The 26,235-nt window shown below is 39.8% G+C and overlaps 1 protein-coding gene across 1 annotated transcript in view; it reads left to right on the top strand.

Annotated features, from left to right (window-relative positions):
• Window positions 1–26,235, top strand: part of LOC124713061 (prefoldin subunit 6) — a 59,650-nt gene that overhangs the window by 32,879 nt on the left and 536 nt on the right. Inside the window, exon 3 of the mRNA XM_047242920.1 lies at window positions 3,708–3,832. Within this exon, the coding sequence (XP_047098876.1) occupies window positions 3,708–3,832 (125 nt within the window). The remainder of the gene's footprint in view (window positions 1–3,707; window positions 3,833–26,235) is intronic.

Genomic DNA, 26,235 nt, shown 5'->3' with positions numbered 1-26,235 from the left:
TCCAATGGAACGTTCTCTACATAGAGGATTTACGGCTGCTTTTAGCATCGCAGCATCCCCTTGTACTCTGCCTCCAGGAAATGAGATTCTGAAATTGCACCCTCACAACTGCTTTGAGCTTTCACATTACTTATAGATTCATTTTGACCTTCCCCCAAGGTCGGCATTCAGTCTTATGGGGGCGCCATGATGCTTATACGGTATGACATTCACAGTCAACCCATCTCTCAGACTACCCATCTTCAAGCTGTTGCAGTTCTCCTTTCCCTTCCCCACCTGATATTTTCCCTCTGTACCATTTGTGTCCCTCCATCATTCCATGTCATCAGGGCAGACTTCCTTCAGCTTATTGGGCAGCTACCTCCCCCATTTTTGCTACTCGGTGACTTTAATGTGTGCGCATCATCCAGTTTGGGGTTCTCCCAGAACCTGTCAGAGAGGTGCCCTCTTGGCTGACCTTCTTAACCAACTTAACCTCTTTCGCATTAACACTGGAGCATCCACCTTCCATTCCGACTCCTCGCACACCTATTCGCATTTGGACCTATCCTTCTGCACTGCGCAGCTTGCCTGTCGTCTTGAGCGGTCCGTTCTTTCTGATACCTATTCGAGTGAACTTTTCCTGTGTGCTATCTTTTTGCTGACTCCTGCCCCATCCGCCTGCCCAAATGGCAGCTTACTAAGGCTGACTGGGAGCTTTACTCCTCCCTGGTGACCGTCGAAGAACAAGATTTCTCCAGTTGTGATGACCAGGGGGAGTATCTCACAAACGTTATCCTTACTGCTGCAGAATGTTCCATTCCTCATACTTCCTCTTTATCATGTCGTGTCCCCATGTCTTGGTGGACTGGGGTATGCTGAGACGCAATTTGCGCACCAAGACATGCTCTCCGCATTGTCAAACGTCATCCTACAATGGCAAACTGCATTAATTATAAACAGATGCATGCCAAGTGTCGTCGCGTTCTTTGGGATAGCGAAAGAGCTAACGGGATTTCATTCTCTAGTTCTTTTGACAGTTCCACCCCTTCCTCTGTCATGTGGGCCAACCTCTGACAGCTCTCTGGTATCAAGATCCATTCCCCAATTTCCAGTGTGACAGTGGACCCTGTTGCTATCTCCAACATCTTGGGCCACCATTTTGTGGAAGTTTCGAGCTCCTCCCACTATAACCCTGCCTTCCTCCATGATACCCTTCTCTTCCCCAAATCGTGAGTGCTACAGTGCCGCCTTTACTATGAGGGAGCTAGATCATGCTCTCAGTTTATCCCGATCCTCCGCCCCAGGACCAGGCGCCATCCATATTCAGATGTTGCAGCCCAGTAAGGATAAAAACCTTCCTTCTAGCTACCACCCCATCTCTCTTACCAGCTGCGTTTGCAAAGTGATAGAACGTATGATACGCGCCTGGCTGGTATGGTGGCTCGAGTCTCGCAATTTACTGACGAATGCCTATGTCCTCCCATATGTCTTACTTGATAGTATGCTGTACATAGTCCTTCATGTCCTACGTGTACTCATTGGTACTTCCTGGTGCACCGATCAAAGCACCCTCCTCCACGTGTACCGGTCCCTTGTCTGTTCGAAAGTTGACTATGGGTGCTTTGTTTATGTGTCTGCATATCCATCCCTCTTACACTGTCTCAACACTATCCACCATCATGGCATCCGTTTGGCCACTAGCGCCTTTTACACTAGCCTGGTTGAGAGTCTGTATGCTGGAGCTGCTGAACTACCACTGTCCTACCGCTGTGACTGTCTCCTCAGCAGGTGTGCATGCCGTTTGTGTGCCATGTGTGGCCGCCCATCGTATACCACCTCCTTCGATGATATCTCTGATCAGCAGTATGGTGTGCATCCCTCTTCTCCGTTACCTCCTGGAGTCCACTTTTGGTATTTCCTTTGGCAGCTTAACTTCACACTATCTGCAACTTTCCTGGTGGGTGTGAACCCTTCACCACCTTGGCTTCGTGAAGTGGTCCGTGTTAACCTTAGCCTTCAGTCACTTCCTAAGGACACTACTCCAGCCGTGCTCCATCACCTTCACATTCACGACCTTCACATGGAATTTAGCGATGGTTCCTTTGTGTACACCGATGGCTCTCGGACTGACAGCGGTGTCGGTTGTGCCTTCGTCGATGGCACCCATGTCTTTAGATATCGGCTTCCAGTACACTGCTCAGTATTTACAGCCGAGCTCTTCGCCCTATGTCAGGCCACTGAGTACATACGGCGACACTGACTTTTCAGTTGTGTCCAATGCTCACTCTCTCTCGCCGCCCTTCAAAATCTATGTGCGCTGTACAGTGCCTAGCCATTAATGCAGCAGGTCCAGGAAAACTGTCACTTGCTCACTCTTGGTGGAGCCACTGTGCAGTTTATGTGGGTTCCTCGTCATGTCAGTCTGCCAGGAAATGAGGCCACTGATGCTGCTGTCGACGCTGCAGTCCTTGTACCTCAGCCCACTAATTCCTATTTTCCCTCCAATTTTCTCTGTGTTGGCATCTATCAGGAGGTGGTGTCCCTTTGGCATTGCCATTGGTCCTCCCTTCATGGGAATAAGCTCAGGGTTATTAAGCCTCTCCCAGTGGCTTGGATGACCACCTCTCAGCTCTCCTGCTGGAAGGAGGTAATTTTTAACTAGGTTGTGTATTGGACACTGCCTTTTAGCCATCGTCGTTTGTTAAGTGGTGCTCCCTCACCACTTTCCCGACATTGCACCCGAGTTTTAACTGTTCGCCACTTCCTGGCTGAATGTCCATTTTTTTAACCGTTTACGTTCCTGCTTGGGTTTGTTGTCTTGAGTTATCAGCCATTTTAGCAAATGACGCATGGGCTCTCAGCCGTCTTTTACTTTTTATCCGTCGAAGCAATGTGGCGAAGGCCATTTAATTTTTTGTTTTGGATCTCCGTTTCTTTATGGTGTCTTTAGTACCCCTTTCTCCATGTCCTGTTTTTAGCTGTCTTCTCTTTTGTCAATTGGGATTGACGTTTAATCATTTTTTAACTCCTCTCTGTTTTTTGCGTTCTACAGTTTTTAGGTGTGTGCGTATGACCTCAGTTGTTTTTTGCACCCTGAAACAAAACAAAACTATTACCCCCGGGTCATGTATACATCTTGACAAGACTCTACAATTTACTCTTGGGTCATCTATAAATCTGGACAAGACTGTACAATTTACTGCTCCATTTTGTCAACCATGTATACTGCTGTATACTTCACTTCTGAGATGATCCCAGACAGAAAAATAGAGAGATTTGTCAGGTGATGCTGGAGGGCAAGATACAGGCTCTGCTTGACCTATCTATCTTGGACCATACTGACATGTTAGATTTAATTTTACATCAGCACCAAAATGTGCCAGTGCCCCACCATGCTTCATCCCATCATGCATTCTTCAACTGTGGAGCATGGGTGAATGGAGACCTGTTGGATGGAGACTTAAACCCACAATATTTCATAGTGAAGTCAGTGACAGTTAGCAACCACTCATTCTCATTCATTTCACAAACAGCTCATTGGTGGACCCATGTATACTGGGACATTTTTTCTTATATTGTCGTGTACTTCCGTCATGTCAGTTTTCATTATTAGTTATGATGTATGTTAATATGGTGTAATAAATTTTCTGTTTATTTTGTTCTGGTTTATTAACATATTTTTGATTTAAGTATGCCTTTTTCTTTATGACTTACACTTTATTCAGGAACTTGATCTGCTGAAAAAGGATGCCGAAGTGTATAAAATGATTGGTCCAGTGTTAGTGAAGCAAGATCTTGAAGAAGCTAAGCAAAATGTGGCGAAGCGAATGGACTACATTCGTGGTGAGCTGTAAGTAGACACCATGCACAGTTTCTTGTTATACATGATAACATTAGAGCCTGTGAGTTTCATGTAATGTTTTACCACTTGGCATAATAGGTGTAATCTCTCAGATTTTAATGGAGAAATATTTATGCAGATGCTGGTTTGAAAATCCCCCACTTCCCACAAAAAGGAAAAAAGAACCACCTCTCTCTCTCTCTCTCTCTCTCTCTCTCTCTCTCTCTCTCTCTCTTTCTCTTTCTCTCTCTTATATATATATATCCCCCCCCTCTGACACACACACACACACACACACACACACACACACACACGCAGTAGCAAGAAACGTGCCTAGCACACTGACCTCCTGGATGGGTGGTGGCTCTACCGAAATAACATAATTTTTTTTTTGTTGTGTAGCATCTCGGTTAGAAAAGTTAACAATAAAATCTGTCTTTTAAATTGTTTTTGCTCATATACAAGTGTAAATCATACAGCACACTTCAGTAAAATGTCACATGCAAAAAAAGCAGCAAAATTCATAGATGTGTGTTTGTCACTTTGACTTCACAGTGGTCTTTCAGTATCTGGCTGAAACCCTCAAGACAGAACTGTGCTTCAAAATGTACATTCAGGGATGAAATACGTTTTTGAAAGGATGCAAGGGTCATTCCATGTCAAATCAACACAGAAAAAGACCATTTGCTAGCTCACCATCTTAGATTTTCTTGAAATTTGACGCAGGTGTACTTTTGGTATAGACTTACAAAAATATGAAATTTTACTGTGATGTGTCAATTTGTTTTTTAATTAAAGAGCTGTGAAGTTATCATAAATGGCCCCAAAAACAGGGAATAGCAGTTTTTAGAATTGCTGTAGAAGCTTTCGTAATTGAGTTAAAAGACCTGGGATGAATACCATTTTATAGCATTTTTCACACCCTTCCTTGTGGTGTAGAATAATATATAGCTTATTACAAGAAAATTTTTTCCAAACAAAATTTTAAATTTTTTTCGAAAAGTACATATTTTAAAATTTAGAAATTTATTCCATGAGACCAAAATATAAATTTGGGATGATAATTTCTTCCTTAGTAAAAAAGATGATGATGATGATGATGATGATGATGATGATGACCTGAAGACCTGTTGCCAATAATCTGAATGTGTATTTGTGTTAATTTTACATTTCTAAATTGACATTTTTCATGAAAATAAAAATGAACACTGTTATGATAAAGATTCAAGTAAATAGTCCACAATACAAATAACTATAAAGTAACAGGATCTGTGTATTATTTTATGTTTGAAAAGGGTTCATTCATTTGGTACTAGTCACTTTACTTGAAAATATAAGTTCTTCCAGCAGGAGTCACGGAACGTCAGCTGATATCCACAGAACGTCAGCATTTCTTGGATGTCAGAAGGAAGTACATGACCCAGCTGGATGAAGAAAAGTTATTTTTTACTTCATCAGGTTCTTCATTTTTCTGTAACGCATACCCAAGCCATCAGTTAAGTAGAAAGGCGAAATTGATGTAGCCTAATATGTGTGTTAATTTTACTCTATCAGGAAATTCTGACACTTCCTTCCCACAGATTTCTGAATCCAAAGAAAAGTTTTTAACAAATATTTTTGATTTAGTATTCGAAATGAGTGCATGGTATCAATGCATTCTGTTGATAGTCAGTGGTTGTTGAAAGCAATTTTTCAAGAAGTGTTCTGATTCAACATAGTCGTATTGAGCTGAATATGCAAAGTCTATGTTGGCAATGTTCTCTACTGCCCATTCAAAGAGTTTCAGTAGGTTTTGTATTTGGTTTTCATAAGGTGTTTACAAACTGGTGCAAATTGCCAGTCTCTTTCCAGGTCCCCCAAAACCATCACAAGCCCCTTTGCCACATGCTGCGGCAAAAAAGTGCCATTCTGCTTCCGCTTTAAAATCGTCATCACGGAAGCAGAGGTTTTAGAAGTTGTTTTGTTTTTGTTTTTGTATTGGGCAGCAGACCCATCTGAAAAACAGAATAACTTTCCATCTCTCTCACACTATGTTAATCCATAATTATATACCTGCCACATCGATCCAACCCTTATCATGTACATGAATAACACCTGGCGGTATTTCAGAAGCTTTTGGCTTTGTTTTTTGCTTGAAAATGATCATTGGATTCAGTTTAGTACTAACAGCACAACATGAAAGGACAACAATGTAGTGGATTTTTTCATATCCACTTACTTTTTAGTTACAGTTGTAGCACCATTCATGGCAACAATTCCGTTACTTGGCACATCAAATGTCAAGAGGAGTTTCGTCCATATTCGCTAATTTTCTCAGTTCCACACTGGTTTTCTTTTGATGCTGAATAAAAGTGATGGAAAGATAATATTTTCTCTTCATACTCTTGTGGCATTTTCTGAGATGTTTTGGTTTTGGTTCGCATTCTAAATGCATGATTCTTCATAAACCTGTAGTACCAACCAACTCCACCCTTAAAGTCTGTTAAATTCCACTGTAATGCTAGCTTACGGGAGTGTATTTGAATAACTTTTGTACTAATTCCAGTGCATTTTGACAGTGTCCTTGAATCCATTTCAATACATCATCTTCTAGTTTTGGCCATTTTGCATTCAGTTCTCTATTTGCACATTTATTCATTTTTTTTTCAGTCCTTCTGTACTAGCCTACCAGTTACGATTGGTTTTTTGTTAATGGAGGGCTGAAATGCCACTCAGCTGCTCTGGTTCCATGTTTTTTTTTGCATATGTTCTTACTTTTAATTTATAGTCTGCATCATATGAATAGCTTTTATTTTCCCATAATAAAACTATCTACTAACAAAAATATTGTACTGGTACTAATAACACAAATCACTTTTAGTTCAAATTCACTGGTATCATAAACTGCAATGACACATCGTAGGCTAGGCAGTGTTCCAGGTTTGTAATGGCGGGGTGGGAAGGAGAGTGTGTTAGCAGCCTTGTGAATCCTTGCAACTCATGTTCCTTGCATTGGTGCACTGCTGCTGCCAGTTGAATCCATTATTGCCAGATAGAGATAGGTTTCCCCTTGGCATCAAATGTATGACCACTTTTAAGACAGGCAGAAATTTTAAATCAAACACAGGACATTTTTATATTAATTCCGAGTATAAGATTCACCTGAATTTTGGAGGTAATTTTTCGAAGAAAAAGTTTGTCTTATAGACTATGCTGTAATTTTTAGAAAAATCACACCTGATAACGAATTGTGAGTCTTTGATTTTCTTTTGTGCAATTAAGCAAATATCCCTGCTGCTTGGCAGTGAAGTTGTGCTGAACCAAATAGGACAAATTGCAGCAGAATAAATCAATAAACTCTTCCGAATCTTTCTCCAAAGTATATATATGAAGACAGTAACTGTTCTCGAAAGAACAGAATACTGTTGATGACCGTGCAGCTTTTCCCTGGAATAAATGATAACTAACTGAAACCCTCAGCTGCCGACAGGTGTTGTTGATATACCTCGATGTGGACAGCTGAAAATGTGTGCCCTGACTGGGACCCGAACCTGGGATCTCCTGCTTACATGGCAGACGCTCTATCCATCTGAGCCACCGAGGACACAGATAAATAGCGCGACTGCAGGGACTTATCCCTTGCACGCTTTCCGTAAGCAGGAGATCCCGGGTTCGGGTCCCGGTCGGGGCACACATTTTCAGCTGTCCACATCAAGGTATATCAACAACACCTGTCGGCAGCTGAGGGTTTCAGTTAGTTATCATTTTCTCCAAAGTGTCTAGATTACAACAGTCAACTGAAACCCACTGGTCAAATTGTACTTTTTCGGTTGAATTTTCAGCAAAGGATTCTTCCAAAATTTTATGCATCTGGGATCCACCTGCACAGTAAGCACATTTCCCCCTCTTGGAATCAATAGATGATGGGTTACAAAACACTTTTGCAAGGCGTTGCTTGTAACTTCGAATTGTGCCTTTGTGTGTGTGTGTGTGTGTGTGTGTGCGTGCGTGCGTGCGTGCGTGCGTGCGTGCGCGCCATTTTGACCAGCTAACATACGATGTTTACATCTCAGTTCAGCAGATTTAGAGGAACTTATTTTTGTGCTGGAAAACTTGCCTCAAAAATTTTTGTATGCTTGTTTAAGGTTACACAAAATGGGTCTTTTCGAAATATTTGATTACTTCCGTCTGATTCAGTAAATGTTACAGTCTTCAATATCTGGCATTTCCCTACTAACTACATCATCTTCATAAAATGAACATATAGTTCCCTTTGTCTCTGTTGGCTAGCTTTTCCCTGGTTTAAAGTTAACACAGATCAGGTAGGAAAACAGAAAGGTGTAGTGAACTGTGGAGGAGGGGAAAAAAAAGGCAAAAGAGAAACAATATACAGTCCAAATTCAGGAAGCGCAACATTGAGCAACGTTAGTTGAATGTGCGCAGAAGGTAAGTGGCTATGATGTTGGACTGCCATGCAGCTGGGCTGGGTTCAAAGCCCACTTGGTGCTATTATTATTATTATTATTATTATCATTATCATTATCATCATAATTTCACGAAATGATAATTTGTTCATCAGGTCATTGCGATGTCTGTTCTCTGTATTCAAATTTGTGTCCTGTGTCGTGGTGTAATGACTATTTGCAACAGTGACCTATAACGGAAGTTGATTCTGCACAACTACTCCATCAGCAGCCAAAAGGAAGCAGCTTTTGAATGAAAACTGCAAATGTTTGATGACAAGGTGACAGTCAACCAAATTCTCTGCTGGTAAATGTGTCTGGTGTGTCATACACGGTTACTAACAGTATGTGTGTCATATGACAGAAACCTGTTATCGACACACCTAACTTGTACCTGGTGAGTGAGTGAGATATGAGATATGCCTCCTTACCCAGTTTAGGTGATTGTATGAATGTGAATGTGACCAGTCTCAAAGAAATGATGGAAACATAATACTTGGTCACATAAGCTGCAACAAATGGATGCCACAGTTTGTCACACAGTTTTTGTTGTACTTTGTTAAAACATATGTTTGTAATGTGTTGAAAGTTTTCCACTCATGCACCATCAAAACCTGCATATATTCAAGCAACTGTGAACATGTCCTGGAATTTCAGAGAATGAAGCTGAGTATGTGTGAGATCTTGGACTTCAATAACAGACATATGATTACACAAACAATACTACTATGTTTACCTGTGCAGCTTTGCAAAATTGTAGCATCTTCTCACAAAGTATTTCACTTCTCTAAAGTGAAATAAATCTAATTGTTGCACAAGAGATGTACAACCTGTAGGAATGGTAATTACGTCTACTCCCATGCCAAAATTGTACAATGCCTGATCCTTCTGTCCTGTACAGCTGTCAACGAGCAAAGCAAAATCTTTGTTCAAATAAGGAGCCATCACATGTTCATTAAAATCTTTCACTAATCTTTTCTCCATTTTGCCTGATGCAGAACAATTCACAATGACATTGGGGGTTTGCGCAAGTACACTGTTGACCTTTTGCTGAACTTGCGTGGTCCAAATACACCTTTTTTTTCTTGCAAAAATAAATAAAATGTAGGTAAAAGAAATCCTGCTTTGTTCAGGACATATGGTGGAGTGTACCTATGAGAAGTGGCATGCAGCTGGTCTACACCACATTTAGTGTCACCTTCTCCAACTTTCCTTCATATAACCTAATGAAATGCAGTCAGATCGACATTGTGACATCTCTTCTTTCTGTTCCTCATATGAATCATCATCATCATCATCTGGTACATACAGTCATGCAGCAATCAGCAACGTATCTTCATCATCACACATATTATTTATCAATAAATGCAGGAAATAATCGTATGAATGTTGCACAATCATCCAGTCTGTTAAGGAACTTGTTGATTCCTTAAAGTTTGGAAAATGTTTAAGGATATTGTTATGCAGGTCGCGAGCTATATTTGCAGGATTCGTATTGCCCACAGAATATCACTCGCGTATTTAACATGCGTACGTCCAAAGGCACAAACAATCTACTGCTAGCCAAGTAGCTTCATCAAAAGGAGTCCTCCCTCCACAGTGCACTGTAGTCAATTGAAGTCCGTGGTGTATTTGTTCCAATGTTTGTTTGTTTAGATGTAGTGTTCTCATACCACAGTGCGTTGATCTTGCATCGCACCTACACAGTGGGGTCCGATCTACTAAGAGGTTTGTAATTTAATTTGTTTAGGAGATCGTGTATTTTTTCAACAGGACTTGACACTGGAATCCCATGATTACAAGGCAATGAGCCTCCAGACATATGTACTTCCTATTTGTTCTATATGTGCACTACGTGTTATGACTCTTGCATTCCGTTTTGGAAGTTTTGACTCTTGAATTCCTTTGTTGTAACATAGCTCATACCTGTTTATTTGTTGTTTTTCATTTCTGTGGGCTATCTACGTGGTATCTCGCCTGCTCTTGCTATTCATCACATTTACTTGCGATGGTAATTTTAAAAAGAAATTATGTTTGTGAAACCGAGTTTTGAACTTAGCTTGCCCACCTGTCAGTCAAACACCGTGACCTCTTGGCCCCATCACCATGGCTCTTGTCCTACCCTCAGTGTTGAATTGTGTTGAATTGTTAGGGTTGGACCTTCTTCACAGTTCAGTACATCTTCTGCCTGTTTTCAGGCTTTATCTGTGTTCAGTTTCTGAAGGGCTATCCACTGGGCCATCTTACCACTAAATCTGAGGGTGGTGCAATGCGGAGATTCCCTTGTCAGTAAAATTTCATATTTTTTAAAGTCCATATCATCACTACATCTGTTCCAAATTTCAAGAAAATGTGAGATGGTGAGATTTAGACAGTGTGTTGATTTTACATGGAATAACACACGAGATGAATTTTTTCATTAATTTTTCCATTCACTTCACTGTGTCTATTTTACTGAGACTCGCCAGTTCGAAAAAAGCTGCTTGATTGACCTTGTGAGTCTCTTTGCATCCTTCTCAGTCATCTTCCTAAGAAAATATCATTGACAGTACATGGAATTGAGCCCAGATCATCCTTTAAGCTGTTAAGTACATTGACTATGGAACAACAGGCATAGACCAAATACCCAAGTCATACAGATTTCTCACTGACAACAGTTTTGTCAGAGTTGTTCATGAACTTACGGAAACTAAATTTTTTTACTTAATTTTTTTATTAATGTTCTTTTGGACCTTTTAGGTACCATAAACTGTTTCAGTACTCTAGCTTTTGTTGTTCTCTTCTTCTTCTCTGGGACTCATTCACCCTCTCACTGTGTCCTCTTCCTCTATCAGCACCTCTTTGTGTTGTTATTTTGCTGGTTATCTTTTGATGTCTTCATGTTAAACAGTTACAGTACTGGGCCTGTTTTCTTCACTGAGCTGCAGTAACAGTACAAATTTAACAATATTAAGAGGAATGCTAGTCTCTCATTTGTTGACATATTTTGCTAAATGCAGCACAATTTTAGCATCACTTTCGTGTGTTTTATATTCTGCAACATAATTGTTTTTCAGTGAATAGTTTGTGAGTATAAGCATATCATCCGTGGCACAGTTTTAGGAAATTTGAAAGAGTTTTATAGTTGAAAAAATTCATGAGGTGTATTTTTAAATACACGTGTCTTCTACACACTCCTGATTGATTCTGTATGAAAATTGTAATGTATCGCATACTGTTTCTTTCTGGATCATGATAAAAGGTTGGTTCCATAAATTGGTAGTTAATGTAAGTATAATATGAAAACAGCAGCTTTTTGAATTTGAAATGTTTTATTGTCCCATGAACTAATAATCAGGTGGAGATGTACAGAAACATAATCTTGTGAACCATGTACAGTTAGATGCAAGTATCATGATGATTGCACTGCCTCATGGTATCTATGACAACTCTACTTAATGGTACAATAAATCGTATCAAATTTAAAAAGCTACTGGTTGCATATTGTACGTACATAAACAATCAATTTAAAACTCAGTTGCAATTTGTTGCCCACAATGGATATAATGAAAGGTTTCACAGACAAAGCTGCACCACATCACTCATGCTGGTAACATGTCTCTTTGTGCGAGAAGTTTTTCCATTTGCTTTCTTGCCCCTGGAGGTTCATCATGCTATACATTAGCAGCATGTTTCCTACTTCCAGTTGGCATATATTCCAGAAAATGTCTCTGTTTCAAGTTACCTACAGTCCTGTATTTTACAGTGGTGCCAGTAACTTGTTGCACACCCCCATCAGTGAGCTCAGCTGCAAGTATGGTGATAGTCAGACATAGTTACTGTCTTCTGGTGCACTGAATTGTAAGACTAAGATGCACTTGATAGTGCCATTAGCAAAAGATTTATGTACAATTTTCTCCAGCATTTGACCATTCTCTGCAGAAATACATTGTACTGAAAATGTTGGTCTGCAAGGTTGACAACAGACACCAGCATTGTTCACATTGTATTCTAATGGCTGGGTGATCCAAATGATGTTATGTTCCTTGTAGACAATGAATATACAGCACAGCTCTCTTTTCATTTCATTGCTAACATGTTTTCTTCACAAAAGAGCTAAATGTGTCTAAGTGAACAGTGTGGCCATTGTTCACCAGATCACTGTCAGAGAGCAGCCACATGACAGCTGCAAATTATGCAGTGTTGACTGTCTATTTTCCAGCGTAAACCTCAAAATTAGTTATGGGACTATTGTTTGCTGCTGCAGCAGCATATAACATCAAACTGTGTTTTTGTAGTTTACTCTGAATATAGACACAAAAACTCACATGAACATGAAATGGGCACAGGCCTCCATCTATAAGAAGTCCCTTGGATGGGAGACATGCCCAGGTATTCTTCTTCTTCTTCTTCTTCTTCAGTAGCTCTACAGCCCTTGGTGAGCCTTGGCTTCTTCAACAATCTTCTTCCACACTTCTCGGTTATTTGCTGCTCTTTTCCACCCCCGGACTCCCATATTGCTGATATCCATTATTACCTCATCGATCCATCTTCTTCTAGGTCTCCCTTTTCGCCTAACTGAATGGATCACACCTTTCATCATTTTCTTTGGAATTCTATCCTCTGCCATTCTCTCCAAGTGTCCTAGCCATCGTATTCGCTGTGATTTAACAAATTTTACTATGTCCTTGCCTTGTATTAACTCTTGTAATTCGGCATTGTAGCGTATTCTCCAGCCTTCTTCCTCCCTTATTGGCCCATAGATTTTGCGTATTATTTTCCGCTCAATGCTTCTTAGAGCATTTTTATCATGTTCTGTCAACGTCCATACCTCTGAGCCGTATGTGATAACTGGGCGGACTAGGGAATTATATATTAGCAATTTAGTTTTTCTCGTAACAAGGCTACTTTTGAAAAGCTGCATATTTGCAAAGTAAGCTCTGTTTCCTGCTTGTATTCTTTCCCTTATAGCCTTTCCAATACTGTTATCATTTGTTATTAGGGCTCCCAAGTAGTTAAAAGAGGACACTCCATTGAAGCATTTCCCATTGACGTTTAGGTTTTTAGGGGTTCTTCTGGCCTCAGATTGTGACATTACCATATATTTTGTTTTGTTTACATTTACTATGAGGCCAATTTTCAAGGCTTCTGTTTCCATTGCCCGGTATGTTTCTAGGAGTGTGTTGGTATTTTTTCCTACTATAGCAATGTCATCAGCGTATGCACATACCTGGCTAGTTTTCATAAATATGGTGCCTCTTTTGTTGATTTTATTTACTGCGCTATGCAGGGCAATGTTGAATAGGACAGTGGAGAGACTATCCCCTTGCTTCACACCTTTATTAAAGTCAAAGCTTTCACTTGTTCTGCTAAGGACCTTTACTTTTGCTCTTGTCTCTGTCATTGTCATTCTGATTAGTCTTATTAGTTTCGCACATATACCAACTTCTTTCAGTACTCTGTATAGTTCTTGCCGATTTATGCTGTCATATAGTTCTTGCCGATTTATGCTGTCAAAGGCTTGTTTGAAATCGATGAATAAGAAATGCAGATCTATATCATATTCATAGAACTTTTCCATCATTTGCCTTATCACAAATATTTGATCAGTTGTTCCTCTGCTCGGTCGAAAGCCACACTGATATTCCCCTAGTATGCCTTATGCACACTTCCATATCCTTTCGTTTAATATACATGTGAAGATCTTGTAAGCTGTACTTAGGAGTGTTACACCTCTATAGTTTTCACATGCTGTTCTGTCCCCTTTCTTATAAATGGGGGCTATTATTCCAATTTTCCAATTATCTGGCATAGTTTCTGTTTCCCATATATCTGATATTAATGTGTGCAGTTCCTTTATTACAGCCTCACCACCAGTTTTTATTAATTCAGCAATTATGCTGTCTTCCCCAGGGGCTCGATTGTTTTTTGACTTGTGCACAGCCTGGGAGACCTCTTGTAGTGTTGGCTTTCTTGCCTCATTGGTTTCATTGTCTACTTCCAGCTCCACTCTTACCTCCTGTGCAGCTGTCTCTTCATCTTCTAGGCTGGTGCTTAGTGTATCTTTGAAATATTCTGCCCATCTTCCCACTATCTGTTCTTCCTCCCTTATCATTTTCCCATTTTTACTGGAACAGGCCATTGTTTTTGGTTGGAATCTATTCTTCATTTTGCCTGTGGCATGATAGAACTTTCTTATTTCACTCTGTTGCTTTAGTTCTTCTAGTTCTTGCAATTTTTTCTTATTCCACTCTCTTTTCTTTCTCTTGCACAGTCTGTTAGCTCTTCTCCTTAATTCTCTATATTGTTCCACATTATTTCTGGTTTCTTTCTGTATCATTTTTGTTCTTGCCCTGTTCTTTTCCTCTATTGCTGACTTGCAGTCTTCATCAAACCACTCCTGGGTTCTTCTGTTCCTTCTTATGCCTATTATTTCCTCTGCAGCATCCTTAATGGCTTTTCAAACCTGTTCCACCTTTCATCTACTCCTACTGTGGTCTCTTCATTGCTCAACTTTCTGCTTAGTGTTACTTGGTATTTTTTTACTTCATCAGGGATGTTCAGTTTGTCTGTATTCCATTTCATCATCTTTCCCATTCTGTTGCCATTTGTTAGTGACAGTTTCTCTCTCAAAACTGATTTTATCAAAAAGTGGTCTGAATCACAGTTTGGTCCTCTGCAGCCCCGTACATCCGTAACTGACGTGGAGTGGCGTGCAATCACTAAGATATGATCAATCTGATTGACTACTCCATTGGCTGCAGACTTCCAAGTACCCAGATGGATCCTTTTATGTGGAAAGCAGGTACTTTTAATAATCATATTATTCCTTGCTGCGAATTGGCATAGTAAGTCTCCATTCTCATTGTTTTCTTCATGTAGTGAATATTTTCCAGAAACTCCATACAGATGTTCATTCCTCCCTATTTTTGCATTGAAATCTCCTATTACTAGCATCAGGTCATATTTAGGTACTGCACCGTATACTTTTTCCAAGTCTTCGTAGAACTGTTCTTTAATTATATCCTCTTTTTCCTCTGTTGGTGCATGTGCATTAACTATTGATATATTCCTAAATTTACCTTTTAGTCTGAGTCTGCACATCCTTTCATTTATGGGTTCAAATTCTAGAAGTCTTTTCCTAACTTCCCTAGTTATTATAAACCCTATTCCAAGTTGGCCTGTTCTTTCTTCTGGTCCACTATATACCAATGGGTACTCAGGTTTATCTATCTGCCCATTCCCCTGCCATCTTATTTCCTGTAGCCCTACAATATCATATTTGAATTTTAAAATTTCATTGGCTATTTCTTTCATTTTTTCCAGGCTGAAGCATTGTCCTCACATTCCATGATGCTACTGTTAGATCCTTTATCCGTTTCCTTTGCCGGGGTCGTGATACATGCTTTACATCCAGTTTCCGAGGCTTCTGTTGAATTTCCGTAATATTCTTTTTTTTACAGTATGGGGTTATTAGCCCCATGCCCAACCCCCAACCTGGAGGACCAGGATTTGTATGAGGTTTACTCCTTTAGGGAAGCTGGCTTCACTACGCCTCTAGAGCCCTCCCTGCCCTATGTTGTGGGACACACTTTGTCTGGCTCCTCTGTCGAGACCAGTCCGGCTTGGGAGATCCTGCCAGTAGCTATACTACCGCCGGTACAGCTCTCGACTTCACCGAAGCACGCAAACCCTCCCGCCCGGCACTGAAGGTGCCTACTACAAGGTGGTGTCCCCTGAGAGGGTGCCCAGGTATACTGCTCTTTGATATTACTGTCATAAGGAAACACTTTGAGGAGTGAATGAAATCATTCTTTCCTGATCTCTTTTGCTTGTCAAGTTCCTGTGTAAACTGCAAATGCCTAGTCAGCTGCGGACAAAACTTGTAAATCGTCACTGGATTAGTGTTCCAGTGACAGACAATTCTTGGCCTTCTTGCAACACAAGCATGAAAAACAGGGCCCAGGAAATGTCTAATTTCACCAAATGTCACTAGCTTCGATGAAATCAGTATTGAATGAGGTTTCAGTTCATTTTTATTACAACTCTTTGCTAGAACTTGCAATGCATATAGATTTATTTGAGCATTCAGTTCTCTATGGCTTCATTGGTTAGAAAAACCTTTGAACAAAAAAGACCGACCTTTAGCAAAGAAAGTCACTAAACAGCCCTATGTCATAAGACGCCATTTTATTTTGGCAACCAGTTTCAGCATTTCAGTATGCCATCTTCAGGCCCCAAATGCACTCCATGTGTAGACAGTCAGATGTGTTGACATTAGCATACTGAAGCCACCAGTGTCTAGATACTGTGAGTCTGTTATTAGAGTGCTCCTCAGAGACTTGACAACACCTCAAGACATATGGTAGTTTTGCGAGGTTCTTCGGTAAATATTGGGCAAGCCACTGTCCTGTGTCCATAATGGATCAACAGAGAAACACCAACCTCATGGAATGTACTTTCACAAGAATTTTTCATGATATTGTGTAAGTGGTAAAGACAGTGTGTAAGCTAGTGGCATTATCTTCTGATAAACTGATTCCATTCAGTTTATTTTCTGAAAAGAATAATGCTGTCAACAACACTGCAGCACTAATGAAGTCGTAACAGAAATGAGCAGTTGAAACAGATTTTTGTGTAAATGGTTACAGTGATCTATTATTAATAGACGAATGGCCACATACCTTCAATTGCACAATTTTGCCCAGAATAGTCTCTTTCAGTGTCAAAATCCTCTAAAAGCTCTTTGGCAGCAAGTAAATCAGTGATTTCTTTATGAGATAAACATTGACACACCATACTGAACAAGAATTGCAGCTCAGAATGAATAGAGCACCCACATAAGGTGCATACATATCTTACTTCCCCCAATATCTACAGCATGAAGTGTCCTATCATGCTATGTGTCGGTGCAAACTACTGCCCAAGTGTGGAAAAATGCAGGTAGCTTAAAATACATGAAACCAACACTGCAGTAATGAAAACTAAGAGCACAATGGTATCTCATTTTGTTCTCAAGTCATAGATTTTTATATCCTACAGATGGTTGTGTGCGATGTGCCCATTTTCATCCCTGCAAATTAGGAATTATGTGACCATAACAATTGTCATATTTCGCAAACAGTTAAAGATATTGGAATGAGGTTTTTTTTTTGTAGATGGAAAAAAATATTCAAAATAAATATTCAAAACATCCACTGAGATGCTTAAGTAATTAGGCTGCAGCAGAGAGAGTTTGGCGGCTCAGGACTTGTACAGACATCAGTAGCACTGTAGGAAAACCCAGGCAGCACACATATACACTTCCACAGCAGTGAAAGGGTTAACCATCCTCTTGAATTCTCTTTCCTTACTATTTAAATTTCTTTACTTTCTCAGACTTAAGTCTATAATTTAAGAAATGTGAAATAGAAATTTTCTTGAAATGGCCTTAGATCATCTCTGTTGCGTGTCTGATGCATGCCACAGCATGTTTTGTTTTTCAAAAAGTAGGATAAAATGGTTTGTTTTTTGTTCTTCATCATTACTATTTTCTCAAAGAGACACTTGAAAAGAGGTAATGGTAGACAGAATTTTATCTTATACAGATATTAATTTTGATTACTTTAAATGTTTAACCTCATAAATTTTAGTTCTGAAATTGTCTTTGTTTTATGGACAATCTGTGCTAATGTAACTGAATTCTCATAATACTGTAGGGACAAATGGCACTCGGTAGGTTGAATAGTGGAGTGTTGGTCGGTGGACCCCTTAATGCACTACTGGTCTAGGGAAATGTTTTATTCAGCTTCAGCTCATGGCTTGCAGGGGTTTGGCTTCTGCCTTGTGAAAGAGATGCATGTGTAGGCACACTGTGTCACCTGATAGCAGGCGATGGCATTGACATCAGCGGCACTCTTCTGCTACTGCTGTGATGGCGTTCTGCTGTGGAATGGCCACACTGGCGACTGAGGACCAGCTTGTGTCCATTGCGGAGGCAGGCAAAGATTATCCTGGCAAGAGTCTGGTGACAGGAGATCAGCAAAACTGTAGTACCAAATCCCACAAGCAGACTCAGTGCAGGAGGTGCCTGACCCAACCTGGTCTCAAACCCATAAATGCAGCTGGCTGGGTTTAGCTGTCTAGTTTAGCGTGCACCTGGTGTCATGGTGGTTCTGCTAGACACCAAATGAATCTGCTTCAAAATTCCCATCTATTCATCTGGCCCTCAGGCATATTACCCTGCCCCTGGTCACATAGCTTACAGTACAGCTCTTGTCCTGAGGTGGTGACATTATCCTGCCTGCTCTGACTCTTACCACTGTGCACTGCAGGTTTCACCAAGCATGGCGGGCACATCTTGCAATCGTTTTTCCCTATGTGTTATGCTGACCTACATGTCACCATATGGTCTTACTGGCCCATGGTTGCTACTGCAATACTTCATGACTGCTTCCTTACAAATTCCTACAAGTTCCACTATAAACAAGCTAGCAACATTATACTGCACCCCTCCAAAGGTAAGATCGGCCCCTCAGGATCGTGCTCAGGACTACTAGGTCTCCACCATGACTACTTTCACCCTTGATCTGCAAAATAAGTCCACACTCTCAAGATTATACCAGGGTGGCAATTTTAAACACTCTACATTTACTACATCAAATCTTACGGCTGCTTCCCATCTTCCATAAGCTCTAACAAATTTATTTTCCTTTGATATTAATAGTATGATATATTTCATACACTTACTATGGGTATTGTCACCCAGAAATATCTCCTTAGATTGCGTAAGCTCACATCATCTCTCAAGGGTCCGTTGCCTTGCTCATTAACTCAAATACTAAGTGACACAGCGGACCTCTTGCATTGTTCATGCAAACATGACTTTTAGCTCTACATTCCAGTCTTACAAAATGACTCTTTTAAAAGTAAATTACCCTTAACATATAAATAAAATATTGTCTGCCTACATTAAAGTTTTATCCTTTGCATCCCATCTACTTGTCTAGTGTTTTTTTTAACACCTTGTTTCGGAACAACGTATGGAACGTTGCCCTTGCAGCAACAGTTTTGCATATGCTTCCCACGAAAACACACTCCCAGAATGTTAATTTGCCTCCGACAATAATGCATTGAAGCCTTTAGAGGTGGTTTTGAAGTGAGTATCAAGAAATGGATTAGAGGACATCTTCCAAAAGTGGATAAGATGGGACAAGTGCATCACTCTGAAGGATGACTATGTTGAAGGGGGAAATATTGATTTTGATAGATTATTTTGTAATAAACATTTTTTAATGTCACTCTATCTTTATTGAATGCTCCTTGTAAATGGTAGTATACCTGAAAAGTTATAATTGATAAAAGACTTCATTCTGTAATTGGCTCATAAAATGTAAATGGAATAAATTTCAGTTTGCACAAAAAAGAACTTTTGGCAACACAGGAGGTGACATGCTGAGAAAAGAAACAATGGCGATGACTGGCCAGTATCCTGTGAGAACACTTACTAGGTAGTTAAAGAAAGAACTTGTGCTGATTGCCTTTTCCTACATTGGACTGTCAATGATTGGAAACGTGTTGCCTGGTCAGATGAGTCTTGTTTCAAATTATATCGAGCAGATGGATGTGTGTGGAACTGGAGACAACCTCATGAATCCATGGATCCTGCATGTCAGCGGGGGACTGTTTGAGCTGGTGGAGGATCATAATGGTGTGGGGTGTGTGCAGTTGAAGTGATATGGGACACTTAAGATATGACGCTGATCACCTACATCCATTCATGTCCATTGTGCATTCCGACAATTCCAACAGGACAATGCAACACCCCACATGTCCAGAATTGCTAAAGAGTGATTCCAGGAAGACTCTTCTGAGTTTAAACATTTCCATTGACCACCAAACTCCCCAGACATGAACATTATTGAGCATATCTGGGTTGCCTTGTAACGTGCTGTTCAGAATAGACCTCCACCCTCTTGTACTTTTATGGACAGCCCTGCAAGATTCATGGTGTCAGTTCCCTCCACCACTACTTCGGACATTAGTAGAGTCCATGCCATGTTGTCTTGCAGCACTTTGTGTGCTCGGGGGGGAGGGGGGGGGGGGGCTGCATGATATTAGGCAGATGTAGCAGTTTCTTTGGTTCTTCAGTGTATGAAGATGACTGAAATTATTTAGCATGTGTGACAGAAAAAGCTTTTGGACACAAATTTGTTCTCTCTTAGACCTTATAGGTCCATCCAGTGAGGAGGCTGTTAAGAAAATAGTGAAATTCATTTTGGTAACCAATGTGTTGCCATTATTCTATTATTATTTACTTGTGATAGATCCTGTGCACAGACTTGCATGTTGTTAGCCACAGTACTTTTTCCCATGTCTTGCCTGATTAGGACGAACAGACCATAAAGCTGTGTCTTTGCGTCTCGTTAACACTCTAATTTGTATCCATCACCCTACAGACTGAAATTCAGCATTGAAATGCACAGGCAACTACAGTATCTTAAAACTACAGAAGAGCGAACACTGAACATAATCGTAGTGTATGCCATGAAACTTGTGAAGTATAAGGACATCAGGGAATAATTCAAAACTTGATCACATGTACATAATGAATTGCAGTTAGCTGGTGTGGGTCACAGCAACATAGCGTTGTGAGGGGCAAAGCAAAGTTAGGTGGAGGAAGCTGAGAGATATGATCTGGAGCTGCCTACTTCCATATTGGCAACTATTTCGTATCCCTCCCTCCATATGCTGTTTCTAATTGGACGGTGACTAATAAAACAGTTTTGTCTTTACAGCATTCTATCTTTGTGATTTTTATTCTCCTTGTACTGAAAAGTATGATGCATATATTTATGTAATCGCTGTGCATGTACATATTTAGGTAAAAGTGTCATTTCCTGCCTAGTAGAACATTTGTGAATTAAATGCTATATCCTTGCATGTTATCAGCTACTATAAAGCAGAAAAATACTTTGTCAGTGGGAAGAAGAGTGGTTGGGGGTGAAAAATGCATAGTTGGGTATTACATAAAATGTCTCCCAGTGATTAGTGTTGAAAAATAATATGGAGCACAGTATTGTTCAAGAGCAACTGGCAATGCTCTGCCTTCACTGCCTATTTCCCCGTCTGATTTTTTGTAACTAAGGTATGGTAGATGAAATACAGAAAATTCAAAGAACAGCATGTTTTGCAGGTTCATCTAGTAAGTCTGAAAGTGTCATTGGAGGTGTTGACCCAGCTCCAGTGTCAGACACTGAGACATTTGCTGTGCACCATGATGTGGTTTACTGTTAAAATTTTGAGAGTGTATGTCCATAGAGGACTGAACCAATCTTGCTTCCTGCTTTGTATATTTTGCTCAAAGACCATGAAGCAAAGATTAGAGTGATTCAGGCTTTACCAGCAATTGTTTTTCTGTTCATAATTTGCAACTGGGATAGGAAATGTAAGTGGCAATTGTAAACAAAGTACCCTCCTCCACATACTGTATGGTAGCTTGTGGGGTATAGATGTAGAAAATAAATTGTATTAAAAATCCTCCATCGATTTGAGTAGGTTAAAATAGTTCTTCCAGTATTTACAGCATCAAGAAAGCACGAGCATTTTTGGTAATTAAGAGAAAAGTGCTTTCACAGTTTTTATTCTTTCTACATATCAAAAGGTTATGTGACTGTATTGTGTGTTTAATTTGATTTGATGGTTATGGAGGCACAGTTCTCTCAAATGTTGTTATAAATAGGAAAAAGGAAATATGATTGAGGCTTTATTTGAGAAAATAATCATGTATTTGATTCAACAGATTTACTGTGGCTGTTATGAAACTAAACATTGTCAGTTTGGAGTTGCAATAAAGTTTTGAAACAAAACAGTTTCCAACTTTGTTCTTACTTGTTGGTTCTTTAACATTCAAAGTATCAAGTTAATCAAATTATATATATATAATCAGTCTTTACTTTTATGTATGTGATGCTTTCAAATTCTCATTCTGCTTAGTATCCCTTAGATGGCCATCAGACTTCATTAGTTCATTTTTGTGATTATGATTTCTCTTAAGAGTACCGTGCAAAACATTCCTCTTGCTTGCGCTTCTCCCATATTGCAACAGAGAACAGAAGTTGAAGAGCTCAAATAGCAGGTTCCTGGTAATCAGAATTAATGCCAATCTGTCACTGCACATATTTAAAAAGTAGGCTGCAGTTCAGTGACAGAAATTTTATGAACATGCCCTTCCAGTACAATGCTGTTCGTTTTGTAAATCTGATTGTGGAGAAAACTGTTCTATTCACTGTAAACGAAGAATTGCAAAAATTGGAAGCTGTGTCTTTGTTAGCACTAAATTTCTCGCTATAAGCAGCAGTTTCTTGAATTCCATAGCAATGTTTAAAAGAGTCGGGCATCCTGATGAAGTGTTGAAATTTCCTTCATTTTTTAAAGTTTCATGAAACTCTTCTGTTTTTTCTAATGTTGGATGTGATACGGGAACTTCTGCTCAAACCATGAGTTCAGTGCTTTGTCTGGTTTCATGTAAGTTAAAGTTTCCAGGCACTTATGTTGCAAGCAACATTTAATAGCTCACTGCCCCACAACCCTGAGCATTTTACTGCAGATTTGCAATTTTCTAAGCTATCTAGAAGTTTTGATTTCTATGCAATAATTGGAACAACACATTTGCATTTATCTGTCACCCTCCTAGCACGTATCAAATGTCAGCAACAAGTAGAAATGTGATGTAGGTTAATAATTACTGCCAGTGATCGACAAAGTATTTCTACTGGTGATGTTTAAGAGTATGCTTTCATGTCAACCCAACAAGAATTCTGAAGGACCACACCACAAGAAAAGTTATTATTTTACTGTATGTTTTGTTGGAGTCAGAAAGTTTGACCTTTACAGCCAAGGGAAAGAGTTAGACTGACCATAGCCATCTTACAAGCGTGGAGGCCCTGGATTTTTTTTTTCTGAATATGAAATGGTAGACAACAGGAAAAACTTTTCAGGGCTGGCCAACTGTGGAATTGCCACCCCCTCCTCCTCCTCCTCCTCCTCCTCCTCTGGAAGCAAAATGTGACTCAGATAAAGCAAAAAATATTTGTTGCTATATTTCTCTAAGAATGAGTAATATTACTGTGAACCCTTACATGAACCATTTCATTTTCACAAATAAAGATGTATAAACAACATGGTTGAATCTTGTTTGTGATTGTCCTTTGGGACAAAATGTGAATACTCAAATTGAAATAATTTGGAAGGGAAAGACTTCTTTCAAGAGGGAGTTCCATTCTATCAGTCTCTGTTAAATCATTTGAGCATATATAATTTTTTTTTTAGTCAAACAGAACTGACAGTTTGTTTCAGAGCAGACATAACATTTTATTTCAACTTTCTTTTGCTCCAGAAAAACATAGAAAGATAAAAAGTTCAAAATCAGTTATTTTATTTGGCTTCCCAAACCAACCTAATTTCTCTGTATTGACTTCCTTGTATTATTTATAAACTCTGTGTTTTGATACTGATGTAAAACTGGGAGATCTTTCAGTGATGGGTATTAACTGTTGACCTTTAAGTGTGTGTCATCCATCTAGGTCTCCAAGAGGTTACTTTATCTGTAGTGGTATTATCATTATGGATAGAATTTTCAGCATGTAAGCTAACAGTTAATATCAAGGGCACCCGTGTGTGTGTGGAGGGGGGGGGGGGGGGGGGGGTTGCAGGCATAGAGTAGGGCCATGGAGTATTTTTAATATTTTGGAAAACAAATGCCAACCCTTAAGTAGCTATAAAGAAGTTCCAGTCCTGATCATGTTTCAAACCTATGTACTAGACTTAAATGACTTTCTTGAAAGAAAAACACTAGACTACACTTTGTCATCCTGCTAAGAGTGGTGGGAGGCCCATGGTGCCTCCTCCTCCCCCCCCCCCCCCCCCACTTTTTTTCTCTCTGGTGTGGGTGCCCTTGATTTGTACAATGGGAAGAAAACAAAATGCTGCACTTACAGGTCAGCATATGATTCCTCAATCAGATTCAATACCAAAGTTTATCAAGCAAAATCAGATTGGGTGCATTTTGAAAACTTTATGAAAATCAAAGGTGTCAATACTGTCACATTGTGCAATGCATCACAATGTACAGAGGAATGTGTATCACCCAGATCTATTATACCAGCCATCATAACTCACTGAGTTGACTGTTGCGAGGATGGAGCTATGGCTCAAGCCCTTGTCTATTTCTTTAGATGTCTATTCCGTAGTTATCATTTATATGCAGGACATCATTTTATCGCATAACAGTGGGATCCATCCATCTACTAATAACACAGTGCCCAACTGTAACGGATCCTATCGTGTTCATGTAGGGTGGCTTCATGATGAACACATCGATAGGCTTTCGCTGCTGCTGCACGGTAACCTCTCAAAGGTGCCATTCCGATAATATTTCCCGTCACCTGGAGCAACACATTTGGTAAACCAGTAATCTTTATCCACAAGTAATGGACAGAGGTCAGCCAAGGGCTAGACTTACTCCACAAATAGAGGATACAATTCTTGAAACCATTCACAAGTCACCTCAGAAAAGTACATGTGATATTGCAAAGCAGTTAGATATCTGACTGGTCGTCGAAGTGTTGCACAGTGGACTGCGTCCATATTATTACGTGTTAACACCAGTGGCCAGAAGACTGCATTCAATGAGTAGTTTTGTGGGTGGCTTTTGTATGAAATGAACGACAAACATTTTATAAATAATGTGATGTGGTTTGACGAGTCTAGTTTTACTAATGAAGGTATTTTGAACCTCAACATCTGTTATTGGTGGGATCACAACCCACGTCATCCATGAACGTGACTTTCAGACACACTTTGGCATAAACGTGTGGGAGGAGTGCTTTTACCTACTGACAGACAAGGTTAATACACCCCTGTAACATGTTTCTTTGCAATACTTTGTGCGATGCATTAGAAAACCTTCCACTTGGTGTTTGTGACAGTGTGCCATCATGCTGAAGCCATAGCTGTCACCACTTTGGAATGTGTGTAATTATTTAAATTAAGCATTAACAGGAAAAATGGGTTGATGGTGGCGGTCTAACATTCTGGCCTCAATGTTGCCTGGATCTTACTCCACTAAGTTTTTGCTTGCGAGGATGCAAAGGAACAGTTTATAGTACTCCATGGATGTACATGAGCTAATAGCTTGCCTGAATGTCACTTTGGCTATGGTGGCTGCAGCTGTGGCCCGTAAGGTCCAGCAAAGCATGATCCAATGAGTGGTGAAGTGTTTGCAAATGATGGTCACTTTAGAGATGATATTCAAAGTGAAAGTTGCTAGTATGTGTATATACTGCCTGCGAAGATGAGGCAGGACATCAAATGTATAGCATGGAATACATGTTTTGTACCTCAGATGGTGCTGTAGGCATTCTTTTCCGTCGGCTTTAATTGTGTCATCCACAAAATAAAGTGGTTGTTTACATCTGTAAGAACGTGTTATGATATATAATAAAGGTAACAATAATGGAAAGAAATTGCATTGCGGAGGTGTGTAAATTGTATGATATTTTACCGGGAAAAAAGTTTCCTGTTCCTCATGGCACTGCCTTGCCTCACCGAGCCAATGGGATAGCTCTAGCAGTGTAGTTTCTGCTACCTGTTCTTGCCCATGCTGCACACAGTTTTGCCAGAGCTATTTTCAAATTGCATTCCAACTGCAGCATTTTTTCTTCCTTTGCCTACGTATACCTTATTGCATCTCTGACGAAGAGCCCATTTTTCCCTGACAGTGCGTGAACTATGATCATGAACTTTAGGATATTTCTGATTGCTGTTAGTAGGAAATATTTCCTCTGGAAATATATTTTACTCTTATAGGAAATTTTTTGGATACAGAGCTTCAAATTCTATACAAATGGAGAAATCCAAGAGGACCAGTCTGTAAGGTTCCTTTGGTTCAGAGCACATTTTCGTATTGTCCCACTTATGGCATGAGATTGCTTTAATGTTGTAGCAGTAATG

This window comes from Schistocerca piceifrons, chromosome 1 (assembly GCF_021461385.2).
Source record: "Schistocerca piceifrons isolate TAMUIC-IGC-003096 chromosome 1, iqSchPice1.1, whole genome shotgun sequence".
Lineage (NCBI taxonomy): Eukaryota > Metazoa > Arthropoda > Insecta > Orthoptera > Acrididae > Schistocerca > Schistocerca piceifrons.
Note: the sequence above shows the minus strand (reverse complement) of the source record. Positions and strands in the feature narration are given on the sequence as shown.